We start from the raw sequence: 15,511 nt of genomic DNA, 5'->3' as shown, positions 1-15,511 counted from the left end.
AACATTGCAGTCATTAATTTACGTGGTGTTCCCCTTTAATACTGCTGGCAGGGAAGCGTTATCAGCTCATACCTTCAGAATAAAAGCATACTTTTTTTATATATATTCATTTTCATGCCTGTTATATTATAGCACGTATTATTAGTTGATTTAATGAAAATCATATAGCAGCCATTATTTGTTACTCTAGAGTTTAGCCCTTTGGTTTGGCAATCAATTAACGTGTAAAGAAGGTGCTCTTACTTTGAAGGGTCCGGACAGGAAACTATATTGTTGCCAGTTGCGGAACAAATCAACCGACCTGCTGGAGGTAATCCAGTGTTATCTCTGGCAGATGATTGTAAGGGAACACAGCTGTACAGAGGTCAGTCTGACATTTGTCGAAGAGGAGAGACAGCGACATTAACGAGGACAGCTGTCATAGAGATATAAGGTAAAACATGGCACAGTTACTGTATTTTAACTATTATAAATAGTGCAGCTGTTAAATAGAAACCGCAGTGCTTTGAGTACAGTCAAATCAACAAAGTAACGTTAATAGTGAAAGAAAAGACTCTTCCGAGGGAAGGTTAACACTGTGAACATTTAGCCCCTCGGTGTGTGACTGACAGTCGGTGACAGTGGGACAAAGCAAAGTTTAACAGCCACTTGGATCTGGCCATCTTCCTGTGTAACATACTGCTGTCTGTGCATTTACTGAAGTCTGTAGCATACCTATCTTGATGTTCCAGAGAGGGCTTTATCCTTGAACTCCGCTCAATAAAGATAACAGTTGTAAACGTTTAGATAGATAACCAGGACTTAAGATAACTTTGCTGACGAGTTTGATAATGTCAGGAAATTAAAAGTCAATTATTATAAAACGTGCGCACATAAAACTAAAGCTATTTATAGTACATTGCCAGATACAACTCAGTGTTAGATACTGTCTCTACCTGGAACATGCCCCAGGATTCCTGTAAAATAATTTGACTTATACAACAGTTAGTTCCGGCCCTGCAATCTGATTGGCCTGCGGCCTCGTGCCTATCACCGAATCACAGCCGTGACGATATCACAGTACAACATCACTCCCTCTCGTGTGATATTGCTTAATTAACACAGATTCATGTAGGTATATTCACCATATATGCACACATCAGTTAACATAATAAAGGCCTTAACCATTTGATGCATGAATGACCTCAGCTAAGTGTTCATATTCCTCTTTAAGCATGTTTAAAAATTACACTTTTTTAAACATGCAACTTTTAGGGAGTTTTTCATATGTCCACTTGGGTGGATGCCATGCTTTCAAGTTTTCAATGGAAGAAATATAAACCAGTGAAAGAACTGATATACACTTATCCACCACTTTATTACACCTTGCTACAACCAGGTTGGACCCCTTTTGCCTACAGAGCTGCCTTAATTCTTGGTGACATAGATTCAACAAGGTGCTGGAAACATTCCTCAGAGATTTAAGTCCATATTTCTATCATGATAGCATCACACAGTTGCTGCAGATTTGTTGGCTGCACATCCATGATGCGAATCTCCCGTTCCACCACATCCCAAAGGTGCTCTATTGGATTAAGATGTGGTGACTGTGGAGGCCACTGGAGTACAGTGAACTCATTGTCATGTTCAAGAAACCAGTCTGAGATGATTTGAGCTTTGTGACATGGTGCGTTATACTGGTGGAAGTAGCTATCAGAAGAGGGTTACACTGAGGTCATAAAGGACACGGTCAGCAACAATACTCAGTTAGGCTGTGGTGTAAACAGAGCTCAGTTGGTACTGAGGGATCCCAAGTGTGCCAAGAAAATATCCCCCACACCATTACACCACCACCAGCAGCCTGAACCATCCATACAAGGGAGGATGGATCCATGCTTTCATGTTGTTTACGCCAGATTCTGACCCTACCATCTGAATGTTGCAGCAGAAATCCAGACTCATCAGACCAGGCAACATTTTTCCAATCTTGTATTGTTCAATTTCGGTGAGCCCGTGTGAACTGTAGCCTCAGTTTCCTGTTGTTAGCTGACAGGAGTGGCACCTGGTGTGGTCTGCTGCTGCTGGAGCCCATCTGCTTCAAAGTTCAACATGTTGTTTGTTCAGAGATGGTCTTCTGTATACTTTGGTTGTAACCAGTGGTTATTTGAGTTACTGTTGCCTTTCTATCATCTTGAACCAGTCTGGCCATTCTCCTTTGACCTCTGGCATCAACAAGGCATTTTCACCCAGAGAACTGCCACTCACTGGATATTTTCTCTTTTTCGGAAAAAAAGTATCAAATAGGCCTCAGTCCGTTGTAGATTGAAACAATTATCTTCTCCACCCTGGGGTCAGAACCAGGATCACTCTTGCCACCTATTTTAAGTCATTTATTTATAATCTTAAGGACTTGACTTGAAACACTGTTGAACACTCACTAAAAATGCTATAGGAACAGGGCCGATGCATGAATTGGAAGAGTTACACTGAGTGACGGTCTTGCAAAGCTCAGGTAATATGGATTATCTTGCAAAAGGAGAAGTGCTCACTAACACGGATTTTAAGAAATCTGTGAAGTTTTTTGTATGCATAAAAAAACAGCCCAAGATTTTTTACTTTAACCTGTGAAAAATGGAAGCAAAAACAAAAGTGTTGCATATAAATTAGGGATTTCCCGATCACATTTTTTTTGCATCTGATACCGAGTCCTTTATTTTGAAACCGAGTCTGATATCAAGTCCAATCCTATACTTTGCAAAGCATTAAGAAAGAAAAAAAAAGAATGCATCGAAGTTGTCCCATAAGGTTTGTTTGAAAGGTTTGTAAAACCTGGCCATTTTTGTTGTTTTGATTCTTCCAATCTTTTATTACTGATTCTGATTTTGTAAAAATAACGTGATCGGTGCCGATACTTGGATCGGGACATCCCTAATATAAATTTGTCAATCAATCAATCAATCAATCAATCAATCAATTTTATTTATAAAGCCCAATATCACAAATCACAATTTGCCTCACAGGGCTTTACAACATACGACATCCCTCTGTCCTTATGACCCTCGCAGCGGATAAGGAAAAACTCCCCAAAAAAACCCCTTTAACGGGGAAAAAAAACGGTAGAAACCTCAGGAAGAGCAACTGAGGAGGGATCCCTCTTCCAGGACGGACAGACGTGAAATAGATGTCGTACAGAACAGATCAACATGATAAATTAACAGTAATCCATATGACACAGAGAGAGAGAGAGAGAGAGAGAGAGAGAGAGAGAGAGATGCAGGTAATGACAGTATCTTACAACAACATTAATGAAAGTAATAATATTATAGATATAGTTCTGGTTACTGCGGTACAATATGTTGAAAGTATGTATTAATATCTGGTAGTATACATGTGTGACAATAGTCATATGTGTATAATAACAGAAGAAGTATGACTAATGACTAATGATGGCAGCAGCAGCAGGAGGCATCTGGCGGGACCACAGCAGCAGCACAACCACACACGTCACGCTGTCCAGGCACCGCTGTGATATGAGTTAATCTGAGAGACAGTGGAGCACAAAGGCTCCGGAGAAGAAGCCGAGTTAGTGACATCCAGAATGGCCGGGTTAGCAAGATGCAGTCAGAGAATCAGAGAGAGAGAGAGAGAGAGAGAAGGAGAGAAGGGGCCCGGTGTATTATAGAGGGGTCCTCCGGCAGACTAGGCCTAAGTCAGCCTACCTAAGGGCTGGTACAGGACAAGCCTGAGCCAGCCCTAACTATAAGCTTTATCAAAGAGGAAAGTCTTAAGTCTAGTCTTAAATGTGGAGACGGTGTCTGCCTCCCGGACCGTAACAGGAAGATGATTCCACAGGAGAGGAGCCTGATAGCTAAAGGCTCTGGCTCCTGATCTACTTTTGGAGACTTTAGGGACCACGAGTAACCCTGCGTTCTCAGAGCGCAGTGTTCTGGTGGGATAATATGGCACTATGAGCTCTCTAAGATATGATGGAGCTTGACCATTTAGAGCTTTATAAGTTAACAGTAGGATTTTAAATTCAATTCTGGATTTTACAGGGAGCCAGTGCAGAGAAGCTAAAACAGGAGAGATATGATCGCGTTTCTTAGTTCCTGTTAGTACACGTGCTGCTGCATTCTGAATTAGCTGGAGAGTTTTTAAGGACTTACTAGAGCTACCTGATAATAGAGAGTTACAATAATCCAGCCTTGAGGTAACAAAAGCGTGGACCAATTTTTCTGCATCTTTTCGGGTCAGGATAGGCCTAATTTTCGCAATATTACGCAGATGAAAAAATGCAGTCCGTGAGGTTTGCTTTAAATGAGAATTAAAAGACAAATCTTGATCAAATGTTACTCCGAGGTTTCTTACGGTAGTGGCAGGGGCCAGAGCAATGCCATCTAGAGAAACTATGTCATCAGATAAAGAGTCTCTGAGTTGTTTGGGGCCAAGAACAATAACTTCAGCTGAATTTAACATCAGGAAATTGGTGCTCATCCAAGTTTTTATGTCTTTAAGGCAATTATGGAGTTTAGTTAATTGATTGCTTTCTTCTGGCTTCATTGATAAATACAACTGAGTATCATCCGCATAACAATGGAAATTTATAGAGTGATTTCTAATGATGTTGCCTAAAGGAAGCATATATAGAGTAAACAGGATTGGTCCGAGCACAGAACCTTGTGGAACTCCAAAACAAACTTTAGTACGTAAGGATGGTTCATTGCGAACGTCAACAAATTGAAAACGATCAGATAAATAAGATTTAAACCAGCTTAGTGCTGAACCTTTTAAGCCAATTAAGTGATCCAGTCTCTGCAGCAGAATTTGATGGTCAATTGTGTCAAACGCCGCACTAAGATCTAATAAAACAAGTACAGAGATGAGTCCTTTGTCTGAAGCAGTCAGAAGGTCATTTGTAATTTTAACTAGAGCTGTCTCAGTGCTATGATGCACTCTAAATCCTGACTGAAATTCCTCAAATAAATTATTATCCTAGAGAAAATCACACAGCTGGTCTGCGACTACTTTCTCAAGGATCTTTGACATAAAGGGAAGATTAGATATTGGTCTATAATTGGCTAACACCTCTGGATCCAGGGTGGGCTTTTTTAGTAGAGGTTTAATTACAGCTATCTTAAAAGACTGTGGTACATAGCCTGTTAATAAGGATATATTGATCATATCTAATATATGAGTGTTAACTAAAGGAAAGACCTCCTTAAGTAGCCTAGTTGGGATGGGGTCTAAGAGACACGTTGATGATTTGGATGAAGAAATCACTGCAGTCAATTCTTGAAAAGAAATTGGGGAGAAGCAATCTAAATATATATTAGGTTTTACAGCTGTGTTTGAGGTTAGATAGGTACTATCTGAGGGCAGGAGGTCATGAATTTTGCCTCTAATAGTTAGAATTTTGTCATTAAAAAAGCTCATAAAATCATTACTGCTAAGGGCTAAGGGAATACAAGGCTCAATAGAGCTTTGACTCTCAGTCAGCCTGGCTACAGTGCTGAAAAGAAACCTGTGGTTGTTCTTATTGTCTTCTATTAGAGCTGAGTAATAGTTTGCTCTGGCATTGCGGAGGCCCCTCTTATAAGTTTTGTCCAGATTAAACGAGATTCTTCCAGTTTGGTTAATCGCCAATTCCTTTCAAATTTTCGCGATATTTGTGATATTTCCTTTTATTCCTCCTTATTATGTTTGTTTCCACAGAGAGCAAAGTGCCTTATGTCTCTGCACGTTGAACCCCATCAGTCTGAACAAGAGAAGACGGATCATGGATTGGCTGACTTTCCCAGTGGCCCGCTGGATATCTACAGGAAAAAAGCCTCTTTCAACTGGAAGGACATGCTCTACTTCATAGAAGGAGAGGAAATTCTGGAATTCAAGGTAGCTATCACCAACAAATGTTCTCTGAAGTCAGGACTAAATTTGGAAATGTTTAATAAGTAGAATAGTTAAATGTAATAAATGCCACTCTTTTAAGCATTTCTGCAAGATGACAGTGTAGAGTCAGACTAGATATGGGGAGAAAGAGTATTGTATGAGAGGGGTATGACATGTAACAAGCAAAACTGGCATCAAACCCGGGAGGTTGCTGCTACTTTGCATGCGCTGTAACCAAGGCGCTCCTGCCACTGGTTTTACATATAACCCCAATTCCAAAAAAAGTTGGGACGCTGTGTAAAATGTAACTAAACCCAGAATGCAATGATGTACAAATCCTTTTTTAACTTCTGTTCAATTGAATACAGTCCAAAGACAAGATATTTAATCCTCAAACATTATTTATTTTTATAAATATGCATTGATTCTGACTTTAATGTCTGCAAGATGTTCCAAAAAAGTTGTGACAGAGGCATGTTTACCACTGTGTTACATCAGCTTTTGTTCTAACTACACTCAGTTATAGGACCGCTAGGATATTAATTGTTAAAGTTTTGAAAGTGAAATTCTTTCCCATTAGTAATAATCTGGATAGTCCTGGATGATCCTCTCATGTCACAATGTCATGAACGTCCATGATTTCCGAAAACAATTTGAAATGTGGACTCATCAGACCACAGCACACTTTTTCACTTTGTGTCAGATGAGGCCGGACCCAAAGGAGTCTGCAGAACTTCTGGATTTTAATGATATATGGCTTTGACTTGGCAAAGTGGAGTCTTAACTTGCATTTTTATATGAAGCAATAAACTGTGTTTACTGACAATGGTTTTCCAAAGTGTCTCAACTTTTTTGGAACATGTTGCAGGCATTGAATTCAGAATAAGCGTACATTTTACAAAAAACAATAAAGATTATCAGTTTGAACATTGAATATCTTGTCTTTGGACTGTATTCATTTGAATATAAGTCAAAAAGGATATAGGAATCATTGCATTCTGTTTTTATTTTCATTTTACACAATGTCCCAACTTTTTTGGAATCTGGGTTGTAGTATATCAAAGCCCCATTGTTGTATTGACAGTGCAGCAGGGCAGCAACAAGCACATGGCCTTGAATATTCAATTAGTTCAAAGTTGTAGACTGTTACAACCACAATCCCTCATTCTTGTGCTGCGTTTTGCACGGAGTCACATACTTGGGTTCCAGTGTTATTAGCATGTAACAAAATCCTTTGTTTTCAACAATACCTAATGGACGCAGATCTTTTCACATGAAGTAGGTGATGGACTGTGTTATTTTCTTAGCTCTGACAGAATTTGATGGTAGTTTTGTGAAGCTAAGTGTGTCCAGTGTTGGTTAATTTTTCAGCGGAGTGGGTTTAGCATTAGCTTGGCTGTCAGTGGCTAACGCTATCTCTGCATGGTGAAGTGTGAGGTGAGCCCTCATATGTGCAATATTCCTAGAGTATTTTATTCTCATGACACTGCTTGGAAATCATGTGTCATACCCAAGTCCTCCTTTCCTTCCATGTTAAAAAATCCCAAATAAGTCCAGACGTTTGATTTAAATGCCGACAGTGCATTTCTGATTTTTTTCTGTGGTGCCTTCATTTTTGTTGAGATGAACTTCCTGCAAAATGTCGCTGACTGAGACCTCTGTTGACCTCACCAAGAAACAAACCGAAAAAGGCATTGATTCCATTATTCTAGTACCAAAAGTTGTATTGAAATGTACAATTGCAAAAATGAATCATGTTTATAATAAAAGATCGATACTTGGAGTCAGTGTATCGATACAGTATCACCACGCAAAATATGACGGTACTATGCTGTATTGATTTTTTTCCCTTACCTCCTTTTTGGAGTCAAACTACATAAGGATGCAAAGGTAACAAAAATACATGATGTAGTACAGATCATTTATTATTTAAATCAATTATTAGCACTTGAACTTTTGGTGAAAAGAGAAAATTAGTATAATCGTCTAAATGTTGCTCTACATGTCCTGTTCATTTTCTCTTCTTCTGTGCTGCAGCAACATGTGTTCAGGACACTTGAGAATGACCCTCTATTTGCACGGCAGCCCGGTGAAGATGTCCCACTCGAAAAAATGAGAGAGCTGACGTTCCTCAGGTATCAACACAACAGGAAGTTATTAGGTTTTTACCACCAGTAACATTGTCTGTTATATCACATCCATATTTTTATAATGTACATAGAGGAAAATAAATCTTCAGATGAAAATCCACAGGGTGAAGCAACTCTTCCGCTACAACTTCCTGACAGAAGAGGAGGTGATGGCCAACCCCTGGAAGACTGTGATTCTCAGTGATTGTCTGGGCATGTATGACTGGAGTTTGGCTAGCAAGTTCTTTCTCAACAAAGGGGTGAGTGTCCATTGGTGGCAAAATGTGCAAAAAAAATATTGAACATAATGAGAATATCAAAAAGTTAAAGAGTTGAAAGACATGTGATGTGATCTACTTACAGGCAACAATGACATGCATTATATTTACTTCCTTCATTGATAATCTTAGATTGAAAATGACCCAAAACACCATTACAGCTACTTAACCAAGTCACTTTTAGCCATGCTAGCAGTATACTGTAGCTTTACAGATGGCCCAGTGTATTAAGTTATTTTTTTCTAACTCTACAGCTGCTGCAGGAAAACATTACTTCATTTTATAGTCATAGTTTACTGATATATGTAAGACTTGCCATGGTATAAGCAGTGGTTACAAAAGCCTCAAAACGAGCCACAGCTCAGCGCAGAACAACAGTAACCGTCCTCTATTGACCAGTCAACAGACTGCAGTGTGTCTAGCTCCACCTTTTAGTACTGGATCTGTGTGCTAGGTACCCCAACAGAGGGGTGACCAAAAATTCGGACAGTTAGGAACCATCCACAGTGAAAAAAAATGCATACCAAACTGAACTGAGATGTGCTGGTCTACTTGGTGAAATCAGGGCTTAAGTGGCTCAAATCTGAGCCGTAAAAAACCCGCTTTAGCATTGTTGACTATGTTACCACTGTTGACAGTGACAACACGGCTAGTGGTGCTAACATTTTAAACAATGCTTAAAGGGTTCTGTGGTTAAGCACAGAATATATCAATGTGTTTAATCACTGGGACAGCATTAACAGCTATAATCACTGAATTAGCAGAGCTGCTAGCTAGCTAAGGTTAGCTCCCTCCTCATCTGAGTGTCATGCAGTGTAAAGCAGTCAAGAAACCAATGGAGGCAGTGGGCATGTGTCCACATGGTAACATGGCTAGCTGTTTGTCAGCAAAGCCAAAATAAAATAAAATAAAAGGCAAAACATTTACATCACAAACTTAAAATGTCTCCACCTCTCAATGGATAGCATATGAATTGTAATTTCAATTGCATTTCAGTTGTACTTTGTATTTAGCGCTAATCGGCAAAGCCTAGCAACACGCTAAACTAAGAAAAATTGCCAGCAATTCACTCAAAATACCACTTTTGTCTCATTTATGCTCAGTGTTAAACACAAACATGGATGAAGCCTTCTGTCCGTACTCTGCATTAATTTTGTGCCTATTTGTGCACGTTTTATGAAAGCTTATGGATACGGACGAAGTACCACCAGAGATCATAGAGGCAGTGTAGTGTAGTTCAAGTGAGACACAAGAAAGACGTTAAAAAAATGGCGGAATGGAACAAATCGGTAATATAGTTAAAAGAATTCTCCATCCTCATGTTGAGTTGTATTTAATGGCCTCACACTCCACTGCCATTTACAATGCTGCCTCTGTTTAAAGGTACAATATTAAGACCTCCTATACCGTCGGCCTGTTTGTTGGTGGGTGTAACTTTTGAGTCTGCCCTCAGGTGCCATCTGTTGGCTGTATCTATGTCAACATTAAAGACACATGGCAGTATGAGGGCAGTGACGTTTGAAACAGTGTTTGAATGGATGTGTCTATTTTCAAATGTAAAGGGAGTATAAATGAGCCCTTAAAGTACAGTGTCACCAACTTGATAGTATGGCTGCACACTCTTAAGTCTATGAATAGTTAAGTTGTCCATCCATTTTTTATCTGACTTTTCTTCCATTTTTGTCATTGTTTCGTTACAGTAATAGATGCTAAAAACATCTTTTGTTTCAGATGTTTGGAGTGACTGTTGCCAGGACAGGTTCACAGAGACACAGTAAATTTGTTGAAAACATTGAAAACATGACGGTAAGAGTTTCTCACACTGCCTACAACTCTACCTTAAAGTTGTATCAGTGCTTTATTAATGGCCGTGGGGAGGGTCTACAATGATGTCACAACCTCCTGCCCTATGTGATGCAGGTACTGAGTGACGTTCACAGTGAGCAACAGAGTCTTCTTTGGATTCTCACATTCACTATATTTAGTTATTTTCTTTAAAACTTTAAAATTAAATAGATATATAATTAGGTATTGTTGGACTAAGAGTCTCATCCTACTCTCTAATGTGCTATGTGTGAGCTCAGTCCTGCGTGTTCTTTAATGAAGCAATAGGAGAAGATATTCGGTCTCAGTTAATGTAGTTTATTAAGCAGTAAAGGAAAAAAATTACAGAGCTCTGGGTCTCAACTTCACGTCCCTGACGAACAACAAAGGTGTGTCAGTTCACGAAGTCTGACCTCCTGTCCTTTCCCTGACCCAGTATATTTGAGCCTAACAGAGTGTCATTGTGCACGCAAGGCGTTGTCCTCTTCTCATTGGCAGTTCCACTTCCTCCTTCACCACACCACGCACCTGCCTCGTGTTAATCTGACTCCTTCCCGCTGGCGGTGGGGGCGTGGTACCTTACTTTCATCACTTCCTATTCTTTTTACCATATATGAAACTAATTATCTAAGCATTGCGGTATGTGCTCCTCAGACTTCATGTCTCTTCCTCTCCTGTACTTCTCCACTTCTGCAAAGCAAACACATTCAGATCAGCTGAAATCATCTCAGTATTCTCATTGTTCACACATTTAAAACTTATATAGTGAAACACAACTTATAGTAAAACACATAAAATCATTCTATTCCCAACAGTATATAGTATTTGTAAATTACAGTTTTTGCTTCCACATCTAAACTCACGAAGGTGTGATGACACATACAGTACAGGCCAAAAGTTTGGACACACCTTCTCATTCAATGCGTTTTCTTTATTTTCATGACTATTTACATTGTAGATTCTCACTGAAGGCATCAAAACTATGAATGAACACATGTGGAGTTATGTACTTAACAAAAAAAGGTGAAATAACTGAAAACATGCTTTATATTCTAGTTTCTTCAAAATAGCCACCCTTTGCTCTGATTACTGCTTTGCACACTCTTGGCATTCTCTCCATGAGCTTCAAGAGGTAGTCACCTGAAATGGTTTTCCAACAGTCTTGAAGGAGTTCCCAGAGGTGTTTAGCACTTGTTGGCCCCTTTGCCTTCACTCTGCGGTCCAGCTCACCCCAAACCATCTCGATTGGGTTCAGGTCCGGTGACTGTGGAGGCCAGGTCATCTGCCGCAGCACTCCATCACTCTCCTTCTTGGTCAAATAGCCCTTACGCAGCCTGGAGGTGTGTTTGGGGTCATTGTCCTGTTGAAAAATAAATGATCGTCCAACTAAACGCAAACCGGATGGGATGGCATGTCGCTGCAGGATGCTGTGGTAGCCATGCTGGTTCAGTGTGCCTTCAATTTTGAATAAATCCCCAACAGTGTCACCAGCAAAACACCCCCACACCATCACACCTCCTCCTCCATGCTTCACAGTGGGAACCAGGCATGTGGAATCCATCCGTTCACCTTTTCTGCGTCTCACAAAGACACGGCGGTTGGAACCAAAGATCTCAAATTTGGACTCATCAGACCAAAGCACAGATTTCCACTGGTCTAATGTCCATTCCTTGTGTTTCTTGGCCCAAACAAATCTCTTGTTGCCTCTCCTTAGCAGTGGTTTCCTAGCAGCTATTTGACCATGAAGGCCTGATTCGCGCAGTCTCCTCTTAACAGTTGTTCTAGAGATGGGTCTGCTGCTAGAACTCTGTGTGGCATTCATCTGGTCTCTGATCTGAGCTGCTGTTAACTTGCGATTTCTGAGGCTGGTGACTCGCATGAACTTATCCTCAGAAGCAGAGGTGACTCTTGGTCTTCCTTTCCTGGGTCGGTCCTCATGTGTGCCAGTTTCGTTGTGGCGCTTGATGGTTTTTGCGACTCCACTTGGGGACACATTTAAAGTTTTTGCAATTTTCCGGACTGACTGACCTTCATTTCTTAAAGTAATGATGGCCACTGCTTTTCTTTAGTTAGCTGATTGGTTCTTGCCATAATATGAATTTTAACAGTTGTCCAATAGGGCTGTCGGCTGTGTATTAACCTGACTTCTGCACAACACAACTGATGGTCCCAACCCCATTGATAAAGCAAGAAATTCCACTAATTAACCCTGATAAGGCACACCTGTGAAGTGGAAACCATTTCAGGTGACTACCTCTTGAAGCTCATGGAGAGAATGCCAAGAGTGTGCAAAGCAGTAATCAGAGCAAAGGGTGGCTATTTTGAAGAAACTAGAATATAAAACATGTTTTCAGTTATTTCACCTTTTTTTGTTAAGTACATAACTCCACATGTGTTCATTCATAGTTTTGATGCCTTCAGTGAGAATCTACAATGTAAATAGTCATGAAAATAAAGAAAACGCATTGAATGAGAAGGTGTGTCCAAACTTTTGGCCTGTACTGTACATCCCCATCACCATGAACCGTGAAATAGCAGCTGCATGTATCTGTTTGTAGACATATGGATGCTTTGCGCTGACTGAGCTGAGCCACGGCAGCAACACCAGAGCCATGAGGACTACAGCAACATATGACCCCTCCACTCAGGTCAGCACACACTGTATGAATGTCAAATGGCAATATGACAGCATTGAAGTACCCACAGCAGAATCCTGCATCAGGTAAGTGACTCCATGACGATGAGGAAAAGTCCACCTTTAATTTTATGCTCTGCAGGAGTTTGTGATCAACTCTCCAGACTTTGAGGCTGCTAAGTTCTGGGTGGGCAACCTGGGTAAGACGGCGACCCACGCCATAGTTTTCGCTCAGCTCTACACGCCTGACCAGGCATGTCGCGGCCTGCATTCCTTCATTGTGCCGGTAAGACACTGACCTTTGACCATTGACCATGCTGCTTACATTATCTTGACTTGACGATTTGACAATGGAACAGCCTTCACACACTCACACACTTCACATGAATGTGCCTCTAAGTCAGTGAGTCTGTAAGGAATCAGATTGGAATTGGGCCAATAAGCGTCGCGCTGCGGGGCGTCAACCGGATTTCTATTGCACACTCCAGTCCGCTAGGCTGGGAAGTACAAAATAGTGCTTTTTCAAGGGCGGTGACGCTGGAAAAATAGGACAACAGCGTAAAGTGCCGCGGTGCGGCACGTCGACACGCGTCGAGCCGCCGCCGGTGTGGGTTTGTAAATAGAAAGTAATGGGGGCGGCTGTTTTGACACGCCGAAAAGCGCTATTTTGTACTTCCCAGCTCCCGCGGACTGGAGTGTGCAATAGAAATCCGGTTGACGCCCCGCAGCGCGATGCTTTTGTGTGTGTTGGGGGCGGCACTTGACTCGCGTCAGTGACGCCGCCGTCATATGACGCCGCCGGTGTGTTTTGGCCTTTAGATAGGTGGTGATTAGGGATGGGCAAACGATCAAAATTCATTATTCGATCATCAAAAAAATTAACGATCAATTATCGATTAATTGATAAGCGAGTATTTCAAAAGAGAGAGAACAAAAGAGTGCAGTGCAGACTGTCGCCGCAAGAGAGCGGAGCTGCCCCACTTTTGAGCTTCAACCCCCCCAGGCCAAAGAGGAAGAATGGCGCGCATGCGCAGTTCACCCCTGGGTGTTTACAACCGTTGCCAGCCAGAGTTACAGGCTTCAGTTTTCAGTAAAACCTCTGTCTTTCAATGGCGTAGTGTTTTCAGAGGCCTCAAGGGAAGCCGCAGAGGCTTTGGAGAGCGATGAGAGCTTCCGTCTGTTTTTGATTTTTTGCCTGGCATACGTCCGGCAGGGGTCTCGTAGGCCCGTCGAGCCGCCGTGCTCGCCAGGCAGAAGGGTCTCGTTGGCAGCTCGCCGGACCTATGCCAGGCATTGTAGGGTAAACACTGCGACTATCGATCAAAATTATTTGTGATCGATCAAAAGCCTTAACAATCAATCATCGATAATCGAAAATTGATGCCCATCCCTAGTGGTGATATGCCCCTTTTCAGTTTGTTAGTATTGGACCTTTTCAGGTTGACCTATTACGCCATAGACCAAACAATGGAGCACTGGTCTGCTGTTCCACCACTATTTTGAACAGGTTGCCAATGTGTTTTCCTCCCATCCATGTATTATTATTATTATTATTTTGAAATATTTCATTCTTTTGCCTGACACAGCATGAACTGTGTCTTCTCGTCTGTCCAAAAATGTACAGCTCTGGATGTAGATTTCACCAGTTTTGTTACCGGCTTCTTCTTCTGTTACACATTTAGTGCTATTCAACTTCCTGGTCAAAGCCTGGTGCGGAAACTGTGGAGAGTAGATTGCCTCGGCCAGTTTTGGTCCCATTGACTGTATACATGCAGGAGTAACTTGACACCCAATTGCATCATCTGCGTGTTAGTCAAACTGTGAGAAATTCGATTTAGTACGATTTCAGTCGGACTAACATGTTACATGTATATTAAAAGTCTGGTTTTATTCAGAAATCAATTTTCTCTGATGTCATGGAAATGTACCAACTGAAAACGTGAAGTCTCATTTAAAAAGTACAGGCTCCAGAGCCGTATGCAGCTCTTTAGACCCTCTCCAGTGGCTCTGTGGCTCTGACATAAAATTATATTGAAATGAATAACGTCGTCGTCATCGTCGTTGTCGTCCTCCGCTTATCCGGGTCCGGGTCGCGGGGGCAGCAGCCTCAGCAAAGAACCCCAGACAGTCCTCTCCCCAGCCACTTCCATCAGCTCTTCCGTGGGAACCCCGAGGCGTTCCCAGGTCAGCCGGGTGATGTAGTCCCTCCAGCGTGTTTTGGGGCGGCCCCGGGGTCTCCTCCCGGTCGGACACGCCCGAAACACCTTCCAAGGGAGGCGTCCGGAAGGCATCCTTACCAGATGCCCAAACCACCTCAACTGGCTCCTCTCGATGTGGAGGAGTAGCGGCTCTACTCCGAGTCCCTCCTGGATGTCTGAGCTCCTCACACTATCCCTAAGGCTGAGGCCAGCCACCCTGCGGAGGAAAATCATTTCGGCTGCTTGTACTCGCGATCTCATTCCTTTGGTCACTACCCAGAGCTCGTGACCATAGGTGAGGGTTGGAACGTAGATCGACCGGTAAATCGAGAGCTTCGCTTTCTGGCTAAGCTCCCTCTTCACCACAACGGACCGGTTAAGCGCCTGCATCACTGCTGACGCCGCCCCAATCCGCCTGTCAATCTCCCGCTCCATCCTACCCTCACTCGTGAACAAGATCCCGAGATACTTAAACTCCTCCACCTGAGGAAGGACCTCCCCCCCGACCTGGAGTGGGCAATCCACCCTTTTCCGGCTGAGGACCTTGGCCTCAGACTTGGAGGTGCTGATCCTCCCGTCACC

At 42.1% G+C, this 15,511-nt stretch overlaps 1 protein-coding gene across 1 annotated transcript in view; it reads left to right on the top strand.

Annotated features, from left to right (window-relative positions):
- Positions 1-278: 278 nt before the first annotated feature.
- Positions 279-15,511, top strand: part of acox3 (acyl-CoA oxidase 3, pristanoyl) — a 36,788-nt gene continuing 21,555 nt past the window's right edge. Inside the window, exons 1-7 of the mRNA XM_049568828.1 lie at positions 279-433; positions 5,692-5,868; positions 7,903-8,000; positions 8,119-8,254; positions 10,004-10,078; positions 12,655-12,744; positions 12,874-13,017. Coding sequence (XP_049424785.1) covers positions 5,707-5,868; positions 7,903-8,000; positions 8,119-8,254; positions 10,004-10,078; positions 12,655-12,744; positions 12,874-13,017 — 705 coding nt within the window. The 5' untranslated portion in view covers positions 279-433; positions 5,692-5,706. The remainder of the gene's footprint in view (positions 434-5,691; positions 5,869-7,902; positions 8,001-8,118; positions 8,255-10,003; positions 10,079-12,654; positions 12,745-12,873; positions 13,018-15,511) is intronic.

This window comes from Epinephelus fuscoguttatus, linkage group LG23 (genome assembly GCF_011397635.1).
Source record: "Epinephelus fuscoguttatus linkage group LG23, E.fuscoguttatus.final_Chr_v1".
Taxonomy (NCBI): Eukaryota; Metazoa; Chordata; class Actinopteri; order Perciformes; family Serranidae; genus Epinephelus; species Epinephelus fuscoguttatus.
This window is presented reverse-complemented; position numbering and strand designations above follow the sequence as displayed.